The 26,135-nt window shown below is 43.0% G+C and overlaps 1 protein-coding gene across 3 annotated transcripts in view; it reads left to right on the top strand.

Annotated features, from left to right (window-relative positions):
• POLR1A (RNA polymerase I subunit A) overlaps positions 1 to 26,135 on the top strand; it is a 271,640-nt gene that overhangs the window by 90,467 nt on the left and 155,038 nt on the right. For all 3 annotated transcript variants that reach the window (XM_029592763.1, XM_029592762.1, XM_029592764.1), the window contains 6 exons: positions 3,923 to 4,177; positions 7,311 to 7,502; positions 9,832 to 9,981; positions 15,657 to 15,840; positions 19,611 to 19,693; positions 19,842 to 20,000. In XM_029592763.1, the coding sequence (XP_029448623.1) occupies positions 3,923 to 4,177; positions 7,311 to 7,502; positions 9,832 to 9,981; positions 15,657 to 15,840; positions 19,611 to 19,693; positions 19,842 to 20,000 (1,023 nt within the window). The remainder of the gene's footprint in view (positions 1 to 3,922; positions 4,178 to 7,310; positions 7,503 to 9,831; positions 9,982 to 15,656; positions 15,841 to 19,610; positions 19,694 to 19,841; positions 20,001 to 26,135) is intronic.

The raw sequence follows: 26,135 nt of genomic DNA, 5'->3' as shown, positions 1-26,135 counted from the left end.
GTGGGAATGGAGGCCATTTTGAATCCTCACACAAATGTTCCGGTGCAGCCCCCGGCTGACTCAGACCCAGACCGAGCTTCTTGACCGCTAATTCTCACTCCGGCTCTTCTCCCCAACGCAGAGCCACCATCGGAAGGCCCCCCTCCCCCCATTCCATTCCTCTGGAGCCTTTTTCGGCTGAATTTATTCTGCTGATGCACAATGTCTATCTGGCAAGGCTTTACCAGCACCAGGACCCTGCCCTGGCCTCCCCTCCACCTCAAGTGATCAGACTGGGGGACCCTCCAGATCTGGCAGAGCTTTCTCAGTGCTCTGTACCTCCAAGTGTAGGTACAGCACCAGGGTGTCCTCCTTGTCCTCCAGTACCAGGGGCTCCTCTGGGGTCCTTTCAGGTTTGAGCGGTGTCCCGCCCGACCGTGCCTGATCCTCCTCCTCCGGTTGTCCTGGCGGTGGACCCGGACTTTGCCTTTATAATATCTTTTTAGTTTTGTCCACTGCTCTTCTTCCCCTAGATTTTCCCTTCCAGCTGATGACTGCTTGAGGTATCCCCCCTACCCCCCCCCCCCCATTTTATGTTAAAGCTTTTCTGTTAAAAGAATTTGGAAACACAGAACAGTAATTAAACATCAGATTCTAGATAACATTGAACATCCATATGTTACTGTTTTGTTTCCTTCCCAATAATGGCCCCATATTCCAGGAGAATGGCTTAATATCACCTACAGCTCTCATTACCCTTATCAATAAGGAAGTTAAACATTACAGCACCCATACCTAACAAACCATAGGGTTCATTTGTTCCTTGTGCACCCCACAGTCACAAAAACAAGCTACCCATACACAATCAAAGGGGCTGGGCTACTATCTTCTCTATATAAACCCGCTTCATTTTCCATTCCCCCCTCCCATCTTATCAGGGGCCTTGGAAGATGGGTATTTTAACAAACTTAATGGCAACATGCAAGAATATCTGAGGTTTGCCCCATTTCAGTACTATTTTCTGAAAGGCTTCATTCTCAATTCTCATTCTCCTGGCTCTAAACAATTTCTGCTTAGGAAATCTGCTTTCACATTTTCTTTTCCTGCTATGTGTAAAGCTGAAATTTGAAGTAGATTGTTTTTTGCCCATGGAAAGAGAAGATGTCTCTTCCAATATCCCTTGACTTTGAGTTTCTTCTTGCTTCTTTATCTATGCTATTGCCATTGCTTTATTGAATAAAAGTCTTACTTGCCTGTCTTTTCAGAATTGATAAATTAATTGCTCTGGTCTTCAATCTTCAATCTGTTAATTGGACACAAGGCCTCTGTTTGATTCCACTGCCCCTCAACTTACTGATTTGGATGGTGTGCTATCCTACCCACTAAACTTGCATCTGTTGTTACTACTGTCCATGTCAGAGGGTCTAGTAATACTCCTTTTGCCAGGTTTTTTTTTTTTTTGGACCAGCATTGAAAGCTCTTTTTTATCGATAATGGAAGGGGTATTCGATAATTGTAATTTTGTTGTTGTGGTCTCCTTCGTGATGATAGTTAATGTTGTGGAGGATTCATGTGCACCCTTGCCCAGGACACTAAATCTGTTTGTTGCCATTGACTCCAAAAGTTAAGAACATAAGAAATTGCCATGCTGGGTCAGACCAAGGGTCCATCAAGCTCAGCATCCTGTTTCCAACAGAAGCTAAACCAGGCCACAAGAACCTGGTAATTACCCAGACACTAAGAAGATCCCATACTACTGATGCAATTAATAGCAGTGGCTATTCCCTAAGTAAACTTGATTAATAGCAGTTAATGGACTTCTCCTCCAAGAACTTATCCAATCCTTTTTTGAACCCAGCTACACTAACTGCACTAACCACATCCTCTGGCAACAAATTCCAGAGATTTATTGTGCGTTGAGTGAAAAAGAATGCCCCCTAGTCCTTCTATTATTTGAAAGTGTAAATAACCGATTCACATCTACTCGTTCAAGACCTCTCATGATCTTAAAGACCTCTATCATATCCCCCCTCAGCCGTCTCTTCTCCAAGCTGAACAGCCCTAACCTCTTTAGTCTTTCCTCATGGGGGAGCTGTTCCATCCCCTTTATCATTTTGGTTGCCCTTCTCTGTACCTTCTCCATCACAACTATATCTTGTTTTTGTTAAAGATAGTTAAAGTTAGTCCCATGCCTTTAGGGTTTCCAATGCAATGAATTTCTTCACTTGAATGATTATCTTTTCTATCCTTTTGTCAGTTAGGTATACCTTTCCTTCCATAATTTTGAAATGCGCTTCTAAAAATTCTATTGATTGGGATGGCTGAAGAACGCTTTTTGTATAATTGACTATCCAACCTAGCCTCTCTGAAACTTCTAATACCCAAAAAGTTACTTTGATTCCAATGAAGAAACTTTGCTCTGATCAGACAGTCGTCCAGTTATGGGTTAACCAAAATCCATTCCTTTCTTTAAAAAGCTGCTACTACTACCATTAACTTGGTAAAAGTTCCTCGAGCAGGTGCTAACCTGAAAAGGAATGCTCTGAATTTATGATGCTTTCCTATTATGCAGAAGCGTAGACATTTATGATGATTTCCCCTTATTGGGATATGGAAATAATGCCCCTTTGAGACCTAGGGAAGTTAGAAACTCCTCTTTCTGTACTGATAACATTACTGAATAAAGTGTTTCCATTCAAAAATGTGGGACATGTAGGCTCCTGTTTACTCCTTTTAGAATCTAGTAAAGGTCAATATGTTCCTTCTTTATTTGAGTAATAGTTATGCCTTTCTTCCTGGGAAGGTAATGGACAGATAGCATGAAGTTGTAGTAATTTGACCAGTGTTTTTTGTACTATAGTCATTTTTGTTGGAGTCGTACAAGGTGACATCATGAATATATGTTTTTCTGGACTTATTTCCAACAAGTGACCACTTTATATAATGTCCAAGACCCACTAGTGTGTAGTTATGTGGATCCACTCTTCGAAATAGTTCTCTAGATAAGCCTCCAGTAGCTTGAATCAAAGAGTGGATTCAAAAGCCCTCGTGTTAATTGTTTAATCTGACCTGGTCTTTCTGGTTCTTCAAAAGGGCTGCATTCTTCACCTTGTCCTGAAAAGTTGTGAAGCATATTGTCTTATGGTGATATCATCTATAGTGTTGGTATTGATTTCATACTGTATGATCTAAAAGATATCCTGCTTCTGACTTCTAGCATTCATTGAGGTCTTGAATCTCCAAAACTCCTTATTTCCTAGTATGTAGACAGATGGACTCAGGACCAATGAGTTTATGCTCCCCTGCCAGCAGATGGAGCCAGAGCAAGCTGACTTCACAGTATATATAACCCTGCAGTGACCCCAGCCTGCCAGTATTCTCCAGCTCCAGCAGATGGTGGACATCGATCTCCCTATGGGGATTGCTTTGAGCTTTTTGAAAGGAGAAATTTGAAATTCTAAATTCAGAAAAAGAAAGCCCCAGTTTGGATCTTTGAGAGCACAACTGTTGCAATACCTCCTGCTTATCCTACATTTTTCTGTCATGGCCTTTGTCTCTGAGACTGGTAAGCCAGCTGTATTGTTGTTCATGAATACAGTTGAGTTCGAGAGCAGTGATTCTCAAACTGGTCTTTGAAGCCCACCCTGCCAGTCTGGTTTTCAGCGTATGTATAATGAATATGCATCTTAGATGTTTACTGACAAATCTATCTCATGCATTTTCATCGTGGATATTCTGAAAACAAAAATGGCTGGGTGGGCCTCAAAGACCAGCAGAGAATTGCTGTTTTGGAGCTCTTTCATTGAATTTGGTGTAAGGAACTAGCAATTTTTCTCAGCTGTTTGCTCTAACCTTGTGCCAGAGTCTTACTCTTTTAGTCTGAATATGCAGTTTTATTAATCCTTTTTTCTTTCTTTCTTTCTTTCTTTCTTTTTTTTTAAAGGTATCGCGTCATGTAAAAAATGGAGATGTCCTTTTACTGAATCGTCAGCCCACTCTTCACAGACCATCCATCCAGGCTCACCGTGCCCGAATCTTACCAGGAGAGAAAGTGCTGCGACTTCATTATGCCAACTGCAAGGCATATAATGCGGACTTTGATGGGGATGAAATGAATGCTCACTTCCCACAGAGTGAGCTAGGCCGAGCCGAAGCCTATGTGATAGCATGCACTGATGAGCAGTATTTGGTTCCCAAGGTAGCCCCTTGATTTTTTCCTACCCTTTTATTTAGTGCTGCGTGGACTATAAATGGATAACTGTACTCTGTTTACTTCACATAGGAAGAAAGTGAAAGACTTTCATAGTTATGTTTTGCTGTGCTGCTGTTTTTGTTTGGTGGATAATAGAAAAAATGCCTTAATGGGTAATACGAATTGACAATTACACACAAAAAAACGTATCCACCACAATTTATAATAATATTTTAAGGGACCTTCATATCATCCCCTCACTTTGACATCTTTTAGAGCCTTACGTAATGCTCTATCGATGAATCAAAGGGGTAATCCTTTTAATCATTGGTCCAACATTTTTAACAATTTTTTTGAATTATTTTTACAAAAAACTTTTAAATCTTTAAAAAGTGTACTACTTTCCCATTTCGTTGGGCATGAATCAACTTCAACGAAACGGGGAAGTAGTGCACTTTTTAAATATTTAAAAGTTTTTTGTAAAAATAATTCAAAAAAATTGTTAAAAATGTTGGACCAATGATTAAAAGGATTACCCCTTTGATTCATCGGTAGAGCATTACGTAAGGCTCTAAAAGATGTCAAAGTGAGGGGATGATATGAAGGTCCCTTAAAATATTATTATAAATTGTGATGGATATGTTTGTTTGGTGGATAGCAGCTCTTTATATTTAGTTCTATATTGCTTATTAATGAAACATAAAACTTAAGTATGTTCAGGGGAATAAAAGAGATTTAATATAATAAACTATTAATTGCACTCTCTAGTATACAGAGAAGAATTGTTTCTTACTAAGCTTTGAAAAAGGGGGGGAAAAATGGAGAATTGAATTCAGATGGCAACCAACACGGGCCCTGTCGTTTACGGTCTGAGGGAACTGATATACAGACATAAGGGAGAAAGCACAGGACTGTTTTTATGGCCAAGTCCAATTTGAATTTTCGGAAGATTTTCTTTTGGCTAAAATAACCTTTTGCCCTACTTTTTGATAATGCTGGCAGTCATTTGGCCTTCTTTCAAACTTTTTTAATGCATGGAATACATTTTGTCTGGGTTTCCAAAGCGGTATTTTTAAACATTTATTTATTTATTTATTTATTTATTTATTTATTTAAAGATTTTTTTATATACCGGGGCACGTTAAAAACATCACCCCGGTTCACAATATAACGTAACATAGCAACAAGCTTTACAATAATTTAATGTAAGGCAAACAGTAAGAAAACTAAGTCAACTTGAGACAGGTGGTTACATAATTAACTCTTAAGGAGAGTAGAGGAAAGAGGTTTTTTTTAACTATTAACAAGGTGACAGGATATAAGCGATGAGTGAAAGGTAGAGGGACGATGGAGGGGGTGAGGGGGGAGGAGGATGAGGGGAGGGTGGGAGGAAGGGGAACAGGGATGTTGGAGGAGGCGGGGACGAGGTGGGGGGGGGGTCTGAGGTTGTTAATCCATCCCAATGTCATTTCTTAAACTTTTCAAGCTGCTTCTTTCAATTTTGTTCTTATCCATTTTCCTCATTTTATCAGTCTCCCTTTTGATCATGTTATGATCACTATTGCCAAGTGGCCTCAGCACGGTTACCTTTTGCACCAAATCCTGTGTTCTACTAAGGATGGGGTCTAAAATATTTCCCCTTCTTGTTGGTTCTTGTACTAGCTAATCCATGAAGCAGTCATTTATTTCATCTAGAAACTTTACCTCCCTAGCATGCCCTAATGTGACATTTAGCCAGTCAATATTGGGGTAATTAAAATCACTCATTGTATGTTGCTAATTTTGTTAACTTCCCTAATTTCTGTTAGCATTTCATCTGTTCATTCTGGCCAGGTAGATGATAGTACAGCATTACTGCTATTCTATTCCCCTTCTCATATGGCATTTCTATCCATAAAGATGCTACAGTTCATTTTGTCGCCTGCAGAACTTTTATCCTGTTTGACTCAATGTTCTATTTAATATATAACACCACACCTCCACCAATTTGATCCATCCTATCATTGCGATATAATTTGTATCCTCACACCGCAGTGTCCCATTAACTATCCTCCGTCCACCAGGTCTCTGATATGTCAATTATATCAATCTCTTCATTCACTGCTATACTAATTCTAATTCTCTCATCTTATTTCTAGCATTTGTATATACACATACCAAAGTTATGTTTTTTTTGTTTGCATTAATAACCCGTGTATCAGTTGACAGGGGTAATTTTGGAATCTTTCAACTCTGTCTGCGCTTGTCTTTTTCCATACATGACAAGTTAGCAGATTATCCTGTGGTATATCTAATATTGATTGGAAATCTGGTATACTTATCTCGGTGAAGTTTTCAGTAACTTTCCAGATCTTGAGCGTGAAAGTCTTTTGATAACACAGCATACTTTGTTCTTTCTCATGGCTCGTAATGAGAGGAGTTCAGTGTCTTGTAATTTAAAATGTCATCTTGTACCAAAGTAAGATTTTTCCCTGATTCTGTGTCTCCAGCTTCAAGGTTCTGCAGAGCAGTGGAATTTTTCCTCTGATCAGGAAAGGCAGGGGTGTGATCTTTTGCCAGCTCTGTACAGGGAAAGAGAGAGACTAAGAATTCACAAGTCCCATTGATTGCATCCCAGTAGAAGAAACTTCAATTCCTGTGTTTCTTGGGCCCCGATAATGTTCACGGGTATCTCAAACTGCATTTCTTTACAAAAGTTTTAAAAAGTTGGATGGGACAGACAGTTTTCCCTTGGCTCTTAAATTTTGGCTGGCGCCCACATTTTTAGAACATTTTACCTTTGCTAGTTGCTCTTTTTTTACCTCAAATTGTTTAATCACATTTTCTGAAAACTGGTAAAGTGACAGGAATTGGAACTTTTGCCCTTTTGCCAGATTTAATACATTTCTGACTGACTTAAAATTGTGATTTTAGCAGCAATACATATGTTTGTGTGTTTAGCTGTAATTTATCTGACATTAAAACTGGAGGCAGGCAGAGTAATAGGTGTGTTTCAAGTAAACAAAGCATTAAAAACTCTCTTGCCCACCGGCCTATTCAGTGGTTAAAGTCTTCTAGAGGACCTCTCTTGGTACTGCTATTGCAATGCTGTAATTCAGTGGTTTCTTTCTTGTTTTTAAATTTATTGTGTGTGTATTAGGATGGGAAACCCTTGGCGGGTTTGATCCAGGATCACATGGTTTCCGGTGCCAGCATGACCATTCGTGGCTGCTTTTTCACAAGAGAGCAATACATGGAGCTGGTTTATCGAGGGCTGACAGATAAAATAGGACGAGTGAAAACTCTCATGCCAGCTATTATAAAACCATTCCCTCTTTGGACAGGAAAACAGGTAAATGGAAAGATGTGGCATTAGCAAAGCCTTGCTGCTAATTCGGGAACTGCATGGGTAAAACCCTGAATAATCAGTCAGACTTTGTAGCTATCCAAGCTCATGCGTAAGCAGAACTCCTGGATTATTTTTTTTTTTTTTTGTATATGTGGCAAGGACTGCCAAATCTGGCCCTTGCCTAGGAATTGCCCCATCTTCATGGAATTGCAGGGAAATCAGGTGTGGGCAGCTGAGTAAGAGTACAGGGGGGCCATGATCTCCTCTTTTTTTCCCCTGCTGATCCGCTTTATTCCTACATATCAAGTTGTCGTTATGCCCACCATGACCAACACTACCGTCACTGAGCGTTTAACCTTCATGTGTACTGGAGTACTCGTGCTTTAAAGTTAATGTGTTGTCAAGCAGAATAAATAGAATCCATATACTAGCAATGTTGTCCTTTACCTGTCATCTTCCCCACAATGAAACAAATTAATATATGGTGCTCGGTGGAGTAAGGTTGAAGGATTAATGAGCCTCTGCCCATCCTCTCTCTATAGCGAGAGACATTGACTCAACCATGACTGGAAGAAGTTGGGACAACATAAAAGTTGTTAAAACAGTTTCAGGAGTCATGGCAAGCTGCCAGATGTACCCCAATTTTTTGGTGCTGGCCTATTGGAAGGTACAGTTGTGCTCATAAGTTTACATACCTCTGGCAGAATTTGAAAGATGTATCTCATTTTAAGAAACCACGAGTGATCAGACAAAACATGTTATTTTTGATGTTTCAAATTAAACTATTTTATGCATCACAGATTAGAATACCACAATTATTAAACAAACTATAGCAATATAGAAATAATAAAATGGGCCTGTTCAAAAGTTTATATACCCTTAGTTCTTAATATCATGTATTGCCCCCTTTTGCATAAATAATGGCTGGAAGTCTTTTGTGATATTTGAGAATGAAGCCCTTTATTTTCTCATGTGGTAAAGTTGCCCATTCCTCTTGGCAAAAAGCCTCTAAATCCTGTAAATGCTTTGGTTGTCTGGCATGAACTGCATGTCTGAGTTTTGCCCAAAAGTGGATCAGTGATGTTGAGATCAGGAGACTGGGATGGAAGCTCCAGAACCTTCACTTTCTTCTGCTGCAGCCACTTAAAGCGTCGACTGGATCTTATGTTTCAGATCACTGTTATGTTGGAATGTCCAAGTGTGCCCAATGCAGCTTCCTGGCTGATGAATGCAAATATTCCTCCAATACTTTCTGATAAGATGCTGCATTCATCCTGCCATCAATTTTGACTAAATTCCCTGTGCTGTTGTAGGTCACACTGCCTTAAAACAGAGATCCACTTCCATGCTTCATAATAGGGATGGTGTTGACTCCTCTCCAAACATAGCATTTGTGGTTGTGACCATAAAGTTCAATTTTGGTCTCATCACTCCAAACTATTTTGTTCCAGAAGTTTTGAGGCATCTCTAGGTGCTGTTTGGTATATTGTAAGCAGGCTGTTTTGTGGCATTAGTGCAGCATGACTTTTTTTCTGGCATCTCTACCATGTAGCCCATTTTTGTTCAAGTATCTCCTTATTATACATGCTGAAACACCCATACCACTTTGTTTCAGAGAAGCCTGTATTTCAGTGGAAGTTGCCTGTGGGTTTTTCTTTGCATCCCAACAAATTTTCCTGGCAATTGTGACTGAAATCTTTCTTGGTCTAGCTTGGTATTAACCAAACATTGAACAGTACTGATTGGCATTTTCAAATCTTTGGTTATCTTTTTATATCCTTTTCCTGACTTATAAAGTTGAACTAATTTTGCTTGCAGATCCTTTGAAAGTTATTTTGCTTTCCCCCATGCTTCAGTAATCACCAACGTCGGTGCAGCACTGGATGAAATACACAAGGGTTTTTCAAGAGCTAAGAAAATCATTGACTCTTTATATACAAATACTAATTGCAATCAAACAAGGCACAGGCACTACCCTTCATTGCTATCTCAACCCATGTGTGTCAATTTGAGTTTAAAATATCAGCCCAAACATTCAAGGGTATATAAACTTTTCAACTGGACCAGTTTATTATTTACTTTATTGCCATGGTTTGTTTGTGCTATTCTGTGATGAATAAAATAGTTTAATTTGAAACACAAAAATAGCAGGCATGTTTTGTCTGATCACTCATGTTTTCTTAAAATGCTACACATCTTACAAATTCTGCCAGGGGTATGTAAACTTGTGAGCACAACTTATTTGGGGGTCTAACCCTTAATTTTTGACGTTCTAAGTTTCCTTTAAAAGGGAAAGGGGAAGTATTTGATCCAGTGTCTTGTTTCCTTCCAGGTTGTCTCTACGTTGCTAATAAACGTAATCCCAGAAAATCACATCCCATTGAATTTGTCAGGGAAAGCTAAAATTAATGGGAAAGCTTGGGTGAAGGATCGCCCCCGAGAAGTTCCTGGGTTTTCTTCTGAGCCCATGTGTGAATCGCAGGTGAGAAACTCATAGGTGTGGAGCCATGCACTCTCCCAAGCTTTGGAGAGTCTATATTATGTCCTGGTGTGTGTTGTGGTGGGTTTTTTTTTTGTTTTTTTTTTTTTTGCTAAAATTCAAGAGTGACATAAGTAGGTCCGTAGGATATTTTTTTTTCTTGGAGATGGGTGACAGGGTTTTGAATAACAAACATTTTAAAAAATAAATGTTCATCTTCTTACTCTGTGCTACCTCTCTGGCTTTCCTCAACTTGTTGGATCATTCAGAAAGCATCTCTGAATGAAACAAAAATTATTTGCATTTCCTATAAATAAGTATTTGATGCAGGTGACCTATTGCTTTAAGTTTCATTACACATGAAGCCGCATTCATTATATAATTTTTTCTCCTCTTCTGTTTGTATTTTGAATTTTAATTACATGTACAGATTGCAAAATAAATTTCTGAATCCACACAAAATTCAATAAAAATGAATATGAGGGAAAAAATGCAACATTTTAACTTAACTGTTTCAGATGTCACCAGATTCCAATACTCACTTCAAAATAGGTTTTAAAATTAAAGTCTCAGTTGGGAGCATTACCTTTCAAGGGGAAGCTGCTCTTTGGTCAAGACTTGAAGGAGTTGATGAAACAGCTGGGGGATAATAAGGGTCATAAGCTGCCTGAGGATAAACCGAAAGGAAAAGAGTATTTTCCTTTGCGTTCTCATATCCGAGGGAATAAGCATTTTCGGCTTCAAGTAGCATCCAGAAATAGTCCTTGGGGGGGAGGCAAGTGACCTGGAACCAGTCCTTTTGCTGGTGAAGGCCGAACAGAACTGGCTCTAGCTAGGGCGGTAGTGGAGCCAAATCTGTTGAATGAAGTGAGGCTGGTCCACTCCTTGGTTCCAGCTATAGTGGGCTCAGTTGAAGGTTGTTTACAAGGAGTGGGCCAAGTCCATGTCAGACCAATGGGTGGGTCTTAAGCGTCATAAGACAAGGTTACGCTTTAGAATTTGCTTGTCCGATAAGAGACATATTAATGGTATCCCTGTGCGCTTACAAGGGAAAATGGATGGTGGTTCAGTAAACCATCAGTTGCCTTCAGATGCTGAGAGCCATTGTTCCTGTCCCCCCGGAGGAACGGGGGACAGGCTGCTATTCCATTTATTTCATCATTCCCATAAAGGAGGGAACATTCCGCCCAATTTTGGACTAGAGGGTAAATGTGGCTCTCAGGGTTCCTCATTTTCAGATGGATAATTTGCGTTCTGTAATTGCGGCGGTGCACAAGGGGGAGAGATTTAACCAAGGCATACTTGCATATAGGAATCCAGCCTGATCATCAAAGATATCTAAGATTCATGGTCCTGGCAAGACATTTTCCATTTTATGCTCTTCCGTTCAGTCTGGTCGTGATGGCAGTGGCCCTCCTGAGGGAAGGCATCTTGTTTTGCCCATATCTGGATGACTGGTTGATTCAGCCGAAATCAGAGATCCTTTGCCAGCAGGCAGTGGACTTGGTCCTCCAGTGGTTGAGATCACTGGGGTGGATAGTCAGTCTGCCCAAGAGTCATCTTTCCCCTACTCAGATTTTGGAGTTACTGGGGGCGCATTTCAATTCCAAGGTGGGGAAGGTTTTTCTCACCGAGGAGTGCATTACAAAATTGCAGACAAGTTCGTGAATTGTTGGAGAAGCAGGTGCCCAGGGTCTGGAATTACTTGCAGGTTCTCGGTTCCATGCCTTCCACCTTGGAGTTGGCCTCTTAGGCATTTGCTCATATGTGGCCTTTGCAGTTGGCATTGCTTTCCTGCTGGGACCCGTTACTAAGCAAATTCAGCATAACCTACCTCTTACGGAGTTAGCCAGGTCGAGTCTCTTGTGGTGGCTGGGTTGGGATCAATTGAGATGAGGAGTGGACTTGGAGGTTCCGGACTGGATGATTGTTACCACTAATGCCAGCCTCTCCAGGTGGGGAGCAGTGTACCAGGACTAGTCCATCCAGGGTCAGTGGTCGGCAGAGGAAGCATTGTGGTCCATCAGTCGCTTAGAGACGAGAGCAATGCAATTGGCACTGCAAGCATTTCTACCTCTGTTGCAGATCCAGTGAGGATCTTGTTGGAAAATGTGACAATGGTGGCTTACATCAACTGGCAGGGTGGCACCAAGAGTCAGGTGGTGGCTTAGGAAGCCCAGGAATTAATCAACTGGGTAGAGGAGCATCTGGTGCTGTTAGCTGGTCTCTCACATCACTGACACGGAAAATGTACAGACAGATTTTCTCAGCAACAGCTGGATCCCGGAGAATGGGTGCTGTCAGAGGAAGCAATGCATCTGGACAGGTCACACGTGGATCTAATTGCAATTTACCGAAATGCCAAGGCCCTGCAGTTCTTTAGTTGAAGAAGGGAACGAAGTGCAGAAGGGGGTCGATGCTTTAGTTCTGCCTTAGCCTAGGAACATTCTTCTGTACGTGTTCCCGCCATGGCCGCTGGTGGGCAAAATCTTGTGACAGATAGAGATCCATTTGAGCAAAGTGATTTTGGTAGTGCCGGAGTGGCCGAAGTGGCCTTAGTTTGCGGATCTGATCAACCTAGCGGTGGACAGTCCAGTGAGGCTCGCTCATCTGCCAAAGCTTCTGCATCAAGGCCCCAGATTTTCAGATCAGGCGGCTCGCTACTGCCTCATGGCTTGGCTATTGAGAGGCAGTGCTTAAGGGAGAAAAGACATTTCTACTCTTTTGCAAGCTAGAAAGACTTCCACCTCTTTGGAGGGTCTGGAGAGATTTTGAGGCTTGGTGCGAGGAGCAGGGGGAAAATCCTATACGAGCGTCCATGGCACATATTCTGTTCTTCTGCAAAGAGGGTTGGTGAAGGGTTTGTCCTTTAGCTCCCTCAGGGTTCAAATGGCGGATTTGGGCTTTCTTTGTGGCAAGGTGCATGGCACATCCGGAGGTGGTGCATTATATCCGGGGGCATTTGCACTCTCCAGTTCAGAAATTATGCCCCTCCTGGAGCCTTAACTTAGTCCTAAGAAGCATGTGTGCAGCGCTGTTTGAGCCTCTTAAAAGGGCTACTATAAAAGATCTCACTTTGAAGGTGGTTTTCTTGGTGGTGATTTGTTCCGCTAAAAGGATCTCAGAACTTCAAGCCTTGTCATGTAGAGATCCTTTCTTGAGAATTTCGGATTCGAGGGTCTCCTTGAGGACAGTTCTGGCCTTCTGCCGAAGATGATATCGTCATTCTACTTAAGTCAGTTGGTGGAGCTCCCGGCTTTCCCAAATTTAGAGGCTATGGTGCCTTATGTGAAATAGTCGTGGCTTTTGGATGTCAAGTGCACATTGTTGCGGTATCTTAAAATTACAGCTTCTGGTTGTTGGATCAGCTTTTTGTGTTGTGGAGTGGTGCAAAAAAAGGGTCATAAGGCGTCAAAAGCCACGATTGCGTGGTGATTGAAGGAAGCCATTGGCTCTGCGTATATCTGTCAGGGTCATCTGGTCCTGGAGGGCTTAAGGGCTCATTCTACCCTTTCCCATGTGGTCTCCTGGGCCGAATGTCAACAAGTATCACCGCAAGAGATTTGCAGGGCAGCTACTTGGAAGTCATTGCACGCTTTGGCTAGGCATTATCATTTGGATGTCCAGGGCCCAGAAACATGGGCTTTGGGGAGAGTGTGCTTCGAGCGAGACTTTCGTGGTCCCATCCTGTTGTAGTTGGAAGGATGAAGCTATACAAACACCGACATTCGGACTACAGCCACGAATTCAGTAGATTAGGGGTCAGAGCTCCCTGCCATAACCTTAATTAGGAGTCAGAGCTCTGTGCCATGACCTTACTTAGGTTGGTGGCAGCCACCTTTAGCTATCAGGACAGAAGATACCCAGGGAGGGGGGCGCGAAATCCCTCCTCAAGGAGCCTCACACGGGGGATCTCGCTGGGGCCTCCAGATGTTAAAAGGGTAACCTCTGACTAATTAAATCAATTAATACCAGTTTCAAATGGTTTAAAAAAGATTTATTAATGAAGGAAGGCATTAGTTCCTCCATGGAGAAGCAACACAAAAGAAGTGGAAAATGAATCTAAGCTTGCTCAAAGATCTAACGTGGGTGCTCAGCCTTATAAGGGATTCCATTAGCCCATCCCAGATGTCTGCAAAAGCCAACCCATTTACCTTATAGCCAATCAATAAATTTTAGCATGTGTACGTGTACTCTCACTATGGACAAGAGAATAAGACCAAGTTAGTTCCGTTATCTCAGGAATGATGTCATCCGTGCTGGCTGATTCTCTGGTAAGCTCAGTGATCATAGTGCTAAAGATACATGTGCAGGATATATGCAATTCACTATTCTACATTTCCCCCTTTGAAGGGTGACAGCTAGGAACCCTTCACACCTATCTGCGTCGCATATCGCCTGTCTTAGCTTGTCCCACCTAGTTAAGGCTAATCCTTACTGGCTAGAGACTTTACCCGTCATGGTGTCAATATGCTCATTTTTCACAGATAGTCGTTATAGGTGGTGGGGAATGGTTCAGTATCATCTTTAGAATCCAGGAGCATCAGGTTCAAGGTTTCAGCTTGATTGAGCATGATCCGAATGCTGGTCTGTGTTATCAGCATTTCAGAGACTTGATCGCGGCATCTTCGTAGGCAGATACAGAGGCATGGTAAGCAGAGGCAGACAACTAGCCCAAGTAAGGCAATCGTACACATGGAGCCAATTAGAATTTTGAATCCTGAACCTAAACTAGAAAACCATGAGCCAAGGGATCCAAATGGATCACTGACATCAAGTCATTTTCAGGTTTGCACCGGTACATGTGCAATTGACATCATGTTGCGGGGGTATATCCCAGGAGTCTGGACTGATCTGGGTATGTACAGGGAAAGGAAAATTGGTTCTTACCTGCTAATTTTTGTTCCTGTAGTACCACAGATTAGTTCAGAGTCCCATCCAGTTGAGGAAGGGATATTTGGAGAGTTTACTCGATCTGTTATTGTAATTAATCTGAAGTTAGACACAGGTTTTTTGTTAGTCCTGCACATTTTTTATATGTCAAGGTTACCTGTTATCACTTTCCTCGTCCCACTGCTTGTTCAGGGGATATTTCATTATTGGTGTTGGTATTGTATCTATCTTGGCTTGAGTACTTATCAATACTGAGGGACTGCAGGTGGCATCTCGGGTTATGTGGCAGTGTAAGTGAAACTTTCTCTGTCGCCATCTGCTGGAGGGGAGGCAAAACCCAGGAGTCTGGACTGATCTGTGGTACTACAGGAAAGAAAATTAGCAGGTAAGAACCAGTATTCTTTTATTATCCATCTAATCTTTTTATTTAGTTCCTGGTTAGAATTCCTGCTTCTCTCCTGGGTTTCCTGACAGGGAGTCTGTGCACAGAGAGCTACATTCTCACCTAGCCTTTCAGGTCAAATGCTTTGTGGAAAGATATAAAAAGTGAAAAACCTCTGTGGTAATCATTTTATAAAGCTCTGGGTCTCGTTGCTGAGTAGTAGTCCAGCAGATGCATAGTTGTACACCTTGACTTTTGAATCGTTGTTCCTGTGATGAGATGGAGACCTAAGTGAGAATGCCAAATTGTGCACTGTTTTATTTTTCTTTAACCAATGTCGTGATGTGTTTGGTTTGGTGCATGTGACTGTGACTGTGGTTCATGTGTTTGTTTTTTTTTGTAGGTCATCATTAGGAGAGGGGAGTTGCTGTGTGGGGTTCTGGACAAGGCTCACTATGGCAGCTCCGCCTTCGGTTTGGTCCATTGTTGCCACGAACTGTATGGTGGGGAAACCAGCGGCAAGTTGCTGACATGCTTGGCTCGCCTCTTCACAGCGTACCTGCAGCTCTACAAAGGATTCACTATGGGTGAGATGAAGCCTGTGAGGGAGTCAGTTGGACCGTTAGATGATTGAGGGGTTAAAGGGGCACTTAGAGAAAATAAGGCCATCGCAGAAAGATTAAATGATTTCTTTGCTTCGGTGTTTACTGAAGAGGATGTTGGGGAGGGACCCGTACCGGAGAAGGTTTTCATGGGTAATGATTCAGATGGACTGAACCAAATCTCGGTGAACCTAGAAGATGTGGTAGGCCTGCTTGACAAACTGAAGAGTAGTAAATCTCCTGGACCGGATAGCATAAACCTCAGGGTTTTGAAGGAACTAAAAAATGAAATTTCAGACCTATTAGTAAAAATTTGTATCCTATCATTAAAATCATCCATTGTACCTGAAGACTGGAGGGTGGCTAATGTAACGCCAATATTTAAAAAGGGCTCCAGGGGCGATCCGGGAAACTACAGACCAGTTAGCCTGACTTCAGTGCCAGGAAAAATAGTGGAAAGTGTTCTAAATATCAAAATCACAGAACATATAGAAAGACATGGTTTAATGGAACAAAGTCAGCATGGCTTTACCCAAGGCAAGTCTTGCCTCACAAATCTGCTTCACTTTTTTGAAGGAGTTAATAAACATGTAGGTAAAGGTGAACCGGTAGACGTAGTGTATTTGGATTTTCAGAAGGTGTTTGACAAAGTTCCTCATGAGAGGCTTCTAGGAAAAGTAAAAAGTCATGGGATAGGTGGCGATGTCCTTTCATGGATTAAAAACTGGCTAAAAGTCAGGAAACAGTAGGATTAAATGGACAATTTCCTCAGTGGAAGGGAGTGGGCAGTGGAGTGCCTCAGGGATCTGTATTGGGACCCGTACTTTTCAATATATTTATAAATGATCCGGAAAGAAATACGACGAATGAGGTAATCAAATTTGCAGATGATACAAAATTGTTCAGAGTAGTTAAATCGCAAGCAGACTGGACAATTGGGCATCGAAATGGCAGATGAAATTTTAATGTGGATAAGTACAAGGTGATGCATATAGGGAAAAATAACCCATGCTATAGTTACACAATGTTAGGTTCCATATTAGGAGCTACCACCCAAGAAAGAGATGTAGGCGTCATAGTGGATAACATATTGAAATCATCGGTTCAGGGTGCTGCGGCTGTCAAAAAAGCAAACAAAGGGAATGGTGAATAAAACGGAAAATGTCATAATGCCTCTGTATCGCTCCATGATGAGACCGCACCTTGAATACTGTGTACAATTCTGGTCGCCGAATCTCAAAAAAGATATTATTGCGATGGAGAAGGTACAGAGAAGGGCGACCAAAATGATAAAGGGAATGGAACAGCTCCCCTGTGAGGAAAGATTAAAGAGGTTAGGACTCTTCAGCTTGGAGAAGAGACAGCTGAGGGTGGGATATGATAGAGGTGTTTAAAATCATGAGAGGTCTAGAAGAGGTAAATGTGAATTGTTTTTATACTCTTTTGGATAATAGAAAGACTAGGGGGCACTCCATGAAGTTAGCATGTGGCACATTTAAAACTAATTGGAGAAAGTTCTTTTTCATGCAACACACAATTAAACTCTGGAATTTGTTGCCAGAGGATGTGGTTAGTGCAGTTAGTATAGCTGTGTTTAAAAAGGGATTGGATAAGTTCTTGGAGGAGCAGTCCTAATTAAGTTGACTTAGAAAATAGCCACTGCTATTACTAGCAACAGTAGCATGGAATAGACTTAGCTTTTGGGTACTTGCCAGGTTCTTATGGCCTGGATTGGCCACTGTTGGAAACAGGATGCTGGGCTTGATGGACCCTTGGTCTGACCCAGTATGGCATGTTCTTATGAAGTACTAGAAACGTACCCTTTATTTTTAATTATTTATTTAAAGCTTTTCTATACCGGCATTCATGATGCAATCATATCATGCCGGTTTACAAATAACAGGGGGTGCAATAACTTTGTTCTATTAACAAGTGCAGAGGAAGCAAAAGTTACAATATAACAGGGTTGTTGAAACTGGGGGAGGAAGGAGACAAGAATAGACAAGAATAATAGAGTCTTTACAGAGGTAAATTATTTACATTGTGCAGTAATGTCTCTCAATGGATATTAGACTTGGGAAAGGCTTGTTTGCAATTTCCCAGTGATCCTGAATTCCAATACTTTACTGGTTGGTGTATTTCCTACAGTTCCTGTAACATTTTACCTTGAAAGCAGCAGCACAACCCTATATTGGTTTTCTGTGTTAAATAATTGACTATCATTTCCTCTTGTGGTTCCTCCTCTACTGCCATTCCACTATCAATTGGTGTGCCTCAGGGCTCCGTTCTGGGTCCTCTTTTTTTTTTTCTTCTCACTGTACACTAATTCCCTTGGTGCTCTTATTTCCTCTCATGGCTTTCAATACCATTTTTATGCTGATGACTCCCAGATCTACCTATGTACACCAGAAATGTCACCAGAAATCCAATCCCGGATCTCGGCCTGCCCATCTGACATTATTGCCTGGATGTCTCGCCGCTACTTTAAACTCAATATGGCCAAGACGGAGCTCCTTATCTTTCCCCCCCCCCCCCCCCCCAGCCTATCTCCCCTCTTCCTCCTTTCTCTGTTTCTGAGGATAACACGGTCGTTGTCCCTGACCCATTAGCCCGTAACCTTGGTGTCCTCTTCGATTCCTCTCTCTCCTTCTCTATGCGTATTCAAAACACTTAAACATGTCATTTCTTTCTAACATTGCCAAACTCCGTCCTTTCCTCTCTGAACACACTACCAGAACTCTATCCATTCTCTCATCTCCTCCCACTTAAGACTATTGCAACCTACTCTTCACAGGTCTCCCGGCAAGCCATCTCTCTCCACTGCAATCTGTCCTAAATTCAGCTGCGTGACTTATCTTTCATCAAAGTCGCTATGCTCGCTTAACCCCTCTTCTGAAGTCACTACACTGGCTCCCTATCCGCTCCTGCATACAGTTCAAGCTCCTCTTTCTCACCTACAAATGCCTTCACTCTGCAGCACCTCACTACCTCTCTCTACAGTCCTCCTCGTGCTCTCCACTCGTCAGATAAGTCACTCCTATCTGTGCCCTTCTCCTCTACTGCCAATTCCAGACTCTGTGCTTTCCACCTGGCTGCGCCATGTGCTTGGAATAGTCTTGCTGAACTGGTGCGTCCTGCTCCCTCTCTCGCCGTGTTTAAATCCCATCTAAAGACCCACCTTTTTGAAACCGCTTTTAAATATTATGCCTGATTGTCTTTTAGCCTTGATTAACTTTTCTTTTAACCAAGTCTCTTATCCTGTAAGTTTGTCTTATTAGATTGTAAGCTCTGTTGAGCAGGGACTGTCTTCTTGTATGTTTGTACAGCGCTACATATGTTGTGTAGCGCTATAGAAATGTTAAGTAGTAGTAGACCTAGGAGTTAAAACAAGCAAATGTTTCCTGAGGCTGCCTTTTCTTTTTTTTTCTTTTATTTCGTTCCCAATTTGAAATATTTGCTTGAAAATGCCTCTTACTGAGCCATTCATTTCTTTCTGGACACAATAAAATCAGGATGCTAGCCTTCTGGGACATCTGAGTTATGAATGCACAAACCGAAAAAGGGTAAACTTAAGGAGGTGTGAGACAGAAGATGAAATTATTTCCTCATATTATGCTTTGCCTTTGAGCCAGATATCCTAATTTAGGAACCTTTTGGTGGTACAGTGCATGCAGCATTTCTGTGCTGCCACCTTGTTGTTCAGGGTTGGCATCCGTACTTAATTCTGCTGCTGCTTGTCTTTGCTTTCTTTGTAGGAGTCGAAGACATTTTGGTCAGACCCAGAGCAGATGTCAAAAGACAAAAAATTGTTGAAGAATCCACCCACTGTGGTGCTAAGGTAAGGCTGAGTAGTCATCAAGGAGGGAGCCCTGTGTTTTGGTTTATTAAAAACAAACAAAAAACCCCACAAAACCGTGGTACCCTACCACATCTTTGGTACTGTGTTCACCCACTCTGTGGCACCTAACTGACTTCTCTGCTTCCAGGCAGTCAGAGCTGCATTCAGTCTGCCCAGCACAGCATCCATGGATGAGATTCAAGGAAAATGGCAAGATGCCCATCTCAGCAAAGACCAGAGGGATTTTAATATGGTTGATCTGAAATTCAAGGAGGAAGTAAATTGTTTTAGCAATAAGATTAACAAGGTCAGTGCCAAGAAGCGTTTTGAAGCTCTGAGCAACCGATCACAGCCAAACTGGCAATGGTGCAGCTCTCTCTCACTTCCCTGAATTTGAGTGCTGCGCTCCTCTGCTTCAGCAAAGGGCACCTTCCCAACAGCAAGAGGTGTGCAAGTATGCAGCTTGTAAATTATCCAAAAAAAAGAAAAAAACTTTCATTTCTTTTTATTTGTAAGTACAACGAGAAAAGAATTCACCTTGGTTTGTGGGCTTTTATGGCAGAAAGTTTCTCCTTCCCGCTGTTCTTTCACACTCCCCCCACCCACCCCCCGTTTTCCTGTGTAAACTCACCACTGCTTGGAGCAGCTGCGTGTGCGTGCTGTGAAGGCAGGAACCACTAACTACAGAAAGTTCCAGAGGCATGCGCAGGGCTTCTCCCAGTGTGCATGTACTCCCCATGCACCTTAGCAGCAAACTTATAAATACAGCATACCCCATCACCTTCTCATTCTCTCACCCCCTGTATTATTATTTTTTTTTTTAAATCTGTCTTGTATTTGTTATGCATTTTGTTTGGTCATCATTTGTACACACTTTCAGTTTCATCTGTCTCATAGGAGTGCTGCTATGCGCATTGTGGTTGAAAAAATTTCTTGGTATGTTCCTAGAAATCACTAATTCCTTTGGGATTTTGTTTTTCTGCTTTTTTCTTTGTTTTTTTCTTTTTGTGTATGTGGGGAGGAGCAGGAAGCGTAAGGGTAAGGTCACAACCAATTCATGAGGTATGCCTTATGAATTTTATTTTATGTTCTGCACTAACATGGAGGTCCCTACTTTATGAAAGATATAAAAACTTATTCTATCAGGACAAAGATGGCCTCAACTTTCTTCCAATCTCCTAACAGGAAAAAGGTCCCAGTCCGATCACCCCATTCAGTGAGAAAAGTGGGCAAAGAGGGAGCAGTTGTATTGGGGTCCCCAAATTATAGGACTGTTAGAATGGTTAATGATAAAATAAGGAATGTCTATGTAAATTGTTACCCAAAGTAGCCTAAGAAATTGATTTCAAAAGGTAATACATTCAGATATTGAATTGAAATCTGATAATTGCAAACTAAATATTAACAAGGAGAACACTTTTGGACTACGACAGCAAATAAGGTCCTTGTTTCCTGCAGCAGCTCAGCATTAGCTTCTGTGGCAATTATATGGCACATTTAGGAAAATTAGCATAAGATTTATATTAATGCACACTAAATAGACTGATTTTATAGAAATGTTTCCATTTTAAAACATTTTTATTGTAAAAAGCTTTTTGCCTTTTTTTTTTTTTTTTTGTTCTGGATAATTTTTTGTTCTCCTTTCATTCAATCTTTCCATTTAGCTTTTCTTTCTTTCTTTTACTTTTTATTCCTTCCTTCTGTCGCCTTGCTTACCCCACTGCCTCACTGCAGCTTTACCTCCTGCTCATTTCCACCTTCACAGATATGTTCTTCCTGTTCTTAATATTATCTCATCTCCTCCACCCTCCCTCTCAAAGGCTTTCTTTTCTCCGTCTTTCACCTGCCATGTGCCATTTCCTTCCCCTGTTCTCCACAGTCATAGGTCTTTTTCTACTTCTGCTTCAAATTCTCTGCTGGTACAGCCACCAGCAGCCCTCCTTCCCCACCCCTGCTGTAGACTGTACTGACTCTGTTTGCTCTGAGCCACACACCCAACAGTACCTCCATGTTCCCAGAAGTACTGCTGGAGCCACACAGGTCAGAGTGTTTGAGTTAGCAGCAGCCACAGAAGTGGGGAGGGAGTTAATTTAAAGCAGCAACAGAATTAATCATGTGGCAGGATACAGCGGAAATGGCTATAGAGTATTTGAGAGTATTGATTGCAGAAGAGACAGAGCAGTGGTGAACATTTGTTGGAGGTGCAGCAAGCCATTTGCTGCAGATTCCATGGGAACGGGTAGATTCTGCAGGAGCCCTGACAGTAAAGAATTTAGTATCAAAGCTAGGAAATTAAAAAATGTGTTTGTATGGTTTTACTTAATTTTTAAATGGAGTACGGTGAGGTCTGGTGGGAAGAAAGCTCAGATGCATTATGTGAAGGGGATAGGGCCCTAATAAACTGGGTGTACTGAGGCCCCAGATTGCTTTTGATGGGCCTGTATGTTGGTCTTCATTGGATTATAAGCTCTGTTGAGCATGGACTATATCTTGGCCACAGTGCAGTATAGATGCATATGTCTAGTAGCACTACAGAAATGTTTAGTATTAGTGATCATGTGCAACTTCAGGGTTGCCACAGAGTATGGCAAGATGTAGGATAAACCAGTAAAAAGCTAGGTTAGAGGTAACAGTAAAAGCTTCATTATCTGACATCTTACTGCATCTTCCACTGGGGGATCGGGATGGGATTGGCAAGAGGGTAAAGGTTGAATTAGGGAACAGAGTAGCTTTGCTGTACTCTGTCCACTTCAGCTTCACTCCATCCTCTTATGTTTTCTGCAAAGGACAGGAGGGGAGGGGAAATGAGAGGAAGCAAATAGCTCTGTCTGTTCTGCTCTGCTCTGCCTACTCCGTCTTCCATTTGAAGATGAATTTGCCTCTAGCCTGTAGATGGTGCTACCAGCCTGTGGCTTTGTGCTTTTCATGTCTCTCTAGTGACTATCTTGTTTCCAGTTTGGATATTGATTTATTTATTTTAAGTTTTTCTGTACCGGCATTCGCGATGGATATTGCATCATGCCGGTTTACAATTAACAAGTGGAGAAGGAACAAAATAATAAATAATAATAATAAACATTAAACATGTATTTTATATGTATTTTACTTAGTTATGTATTTTAATCAATATGTATTTTACTCAGTTTTAATCAATATGTTTTAATAGTTTTAATCAATAGTTTCAATAGTTTTAATCAATACTTTTAATCAATATGTATTTTACTCAGTTCTTTTATCAATTTCCAGAGCTTGGTCCTCATTCTCTGGCTCAGATTTTTCTGTCAGAACCTAGAATACTTCATTATCTCTTGCTCTTGCTGCCAGTGTTCCTGCTTCGGTTTCTTGGTTTGCTTCAGTTTCCTGCTTTGTTCCAGGCACTTGCTCCTTGTCTTGAATCAGGGCCTGACCCTGTTGCTCAAGCCTTGTTGGCCACCAACACGTTGGGGGCTGTACTTGAGGGGAAGGTGGCCAATGCAGGCAGAAGACGCTTAGCTGTTCTTGCAGGTCCATACCTGCTCTTCTCTGCAACACTGTCCTCCTTGCCTTTACCATTGTCTCTTTTGGGCTTGCTTCTGTGGCCTTCTTGCTGCTCGTTGTTTGAGGCAACCTACTGTTCCCTGTACGTACCAGGATCACTCCAGACTGCTGGGTTATGCCTCCCTTCCAGCAGATGGAGTCAGAGAGAAAACTGAAAAGCACCACCCTGGGTGCCACCTGCGATCCCTCAGTATTTTCTCTGACTCCAGCAGATGAGAGACATACCCTGCGGTCCTGATCTTGGTTCCCTTGGGGCCTTGCCCCACCAGGTTTGATTTCTTAAACCAAAAAAATATATATAATAAACTGGAAGCTACAATACAGCTTCGGCACCTTTGACTGGGTCATTTAAAAAAAAAAAAAAAAATAAGATAGAGATAAAGAAGGAAGATTTTTTTCCCTTTTTAGCTTTTCAAGCAGCCAATTATAGACAGGCTTGGCAGGGCTTTGTCCTGCTTCCTTTCCCCGGAGGTTTTTAGCTGGCCCGGTGAGTAGAGGGGGAGGATTCACCGGTGAGCCGGTCACTCTCCCCCTCCCTCAGAGACTCTTCTTTCCTCTGGTCCCCCCCTTACAGGCTGAATTAAAAAAAAAAAAAAATAGAAACGATAAGATTTTAGAGGACTTAGCTTTTTCAGGTATTTGTGTCCTCTCAGCCACGCCTGCCATCTCTCCCAGGCCTCCGGAGGGGGTGGAGTTCTCCACCCGGCTGCAGATCATGCCTCGGGGGACGGCATGCAGCTCATGTGGAGAGCCGGGGCTCCGGCTCTCCCGCGAAGGCCTCTGCTCCCGGTGTCTCCCCAGGGGCGAGGGGCCTTCGCAGCGCAGCGATTTGTCGCGGGGGGCGTCCATTTTGCAGCGCCGGGTGCCGTGCGAGGACCACGAGGCAGGGAGGCAGGGGCCGACCTCGCTCCCTATTATCGCGGGAGCGGTGACCATTTTGTCTGCCTCCACAGATGCCGATGACTCGGAGGAGGGAGGGGATCTCCCTCCTCCACTATCCCCGCCGCACAGACCGTGCGGTTTGCCGGCAGAGCCAGCTCCTTCGCCGGGCAAGCGGCGACGGCAGCCTTTTTCATCAAAGTTTATGTTGTTGATGCACAGAGCATTTTTGGAGGCAGAGTCTGAGTGGGATACTCAGGCTCCCCTCCCAGCCAAGGTCCCGAGGGACTCGGGTGGGGGTACAGTTTCGGATAGACTGCCCGATCCAGTGGACCCGGATTCCCAGGATCCCTTCGCTCTGGATGACAAGGGAGATATAGTAATGCCGGTGGAGGGTGATGATCCACAGGTCCTGCGGCTGTTCCATAGGGAGGAACTGGACCATTTAATTTTGCATGTGTTACAGGAACTGGAGCTCCTCTGTCACAGGATGCCTCTGAGGTGTCTACGGGGAATGCAGCGTTAGCGGGACTTCGGGCTCCGCCACAGACGTTCCCCTTTCACCCAAAACTTTCACAGATTGTGTCCCGGGAGTGGGAGGCCCTGGAGGCTTCCTTACGGGTCACTAGAGCTATGGAAAAGTTATATCCACTCCCGGTTGAGACGCTTGAGCTCCTTAAGGTTTCCAAGGTGGATTCTGCAGTCACGGCCATTGCCAATCACACTACTGTTCCGGTGACTGGAGGCACAGCGCTGAAGGACCTTCAGGATCGGAAGCTGGAAGTGTTGCTTAAATGTATTTTTGAAGTAGCCACCTTGGGAGTCCGTGCGGCAGTATGCAGTAGCCTTATGCAGTGGGCCTTGCTTTGCTGGGTCCAGCAAATGTTGACGGCCCAAGATCTTCCACCTGGAGAGGCTGAGCAGGCGGCCTGCACGGAATCAGCTGTCGCCTATATGGCTGATGCCCTTTATGATCTTCTTTGGACTTCAGCACGCACTATGTCTTCGGCGGTGTCTGCGCGTCGCCTGCTGTGGCTCCAGAACTGGTATGCAGATGCCTCTTCCAAGTCTCAACTCGGTTCTTTTCCGTTTCGAGGCAAGAAGTTGTTTGGGGATGAGCTGGAACAACTTATTAAGGCCTTGGGTGACAACAAGGTGTACGGGTTACCAGAGGACAAGCCCCGGGCGACCCACTCCCCTGGGAACTCCCGTGGCCGCTTCCAGGAGCAGCGTTATTTCCGGTCTAATAGAGGGTCTTCGAGCTATGCCCCTCGACAGACCGCTTCCAGGGCACAGTCTTGGGCGTCTTCCTTTCGAGGCAGGCGACCTCAGCGAGCCGGAACCCATGCCTTTGCCAGGAATAGCAAGCCTGCACAATGAAGGGACGCCGACCCATTCCTCCACTCCGAACATCGGAAGTCGACTGTCCCACTTTTATGAGGAATGGGTCCGAATTACTTCCGATCAGTGGGTGCTAGATATTATAAGTCGCAGTTACGCTTTGGATTTTGCTCGTCCCCTCCGGGATCTTTTCCTGATGTCACCTTGCGGGCCACCGTGCAAGCAACAGGTGGTCCTTCAGACGCTGGCGCACTTGAGGGCCCTGGGAACTATTGTGCTGGTTCCTTTGTCGGAGCTCCGGACCGGTCAATACTCCATCTATTTTGTGGTACCAAAGAAGGATGGGACTTTTCGTCCGATTCTGGCCCTAAAGCAGGTCAACAGGGCTTTGCGAGTGCCTCGCTTTCGTATGGAAACGTTGCGGTCGGTCATTGCAGCGGTGCACAAAGGAGAGTTTTTGGCTTCTTTGGATCTGGCGGAGGCATATCTTCACATAGGGATCCAGGAACACCACCAGCAGTTTCTCAGGTTCATGGTTCTGGGCAGCACTATCAGTTTTGTGCCCTACCCTTTGGCCTGGCGACCACTCCTTGCGTATTCACCAAGGTGTTGGTGGTCGTGGCGGCGAGCTTACGTCGGGAAGGAATTCTGGTGCATCCCTATTTGGATGATTGGCTTATTCGGG

The sequence above is a fragment of the Rhinatrema bivittatum genome, chromosome 1 (assembly GCF_901001135.1).
Source record: "Rhinatrema bivittatum chromosome 1, aRhiBiv1.1, whole genome shotgun sequence".
Classification (NCBI taxonomy): domain Eukaryota; kingdom Metazoa; phylum Chordata; class Amphibia; order Gymnophiona; family Rhinatrematidae; genus Rhinatrema; species Rhinatrema bivittatum.
Note: the sequence above shows the minus strand (reverse complement) of the source record. Positions and strands in the feature narration are given on the sequence as shown.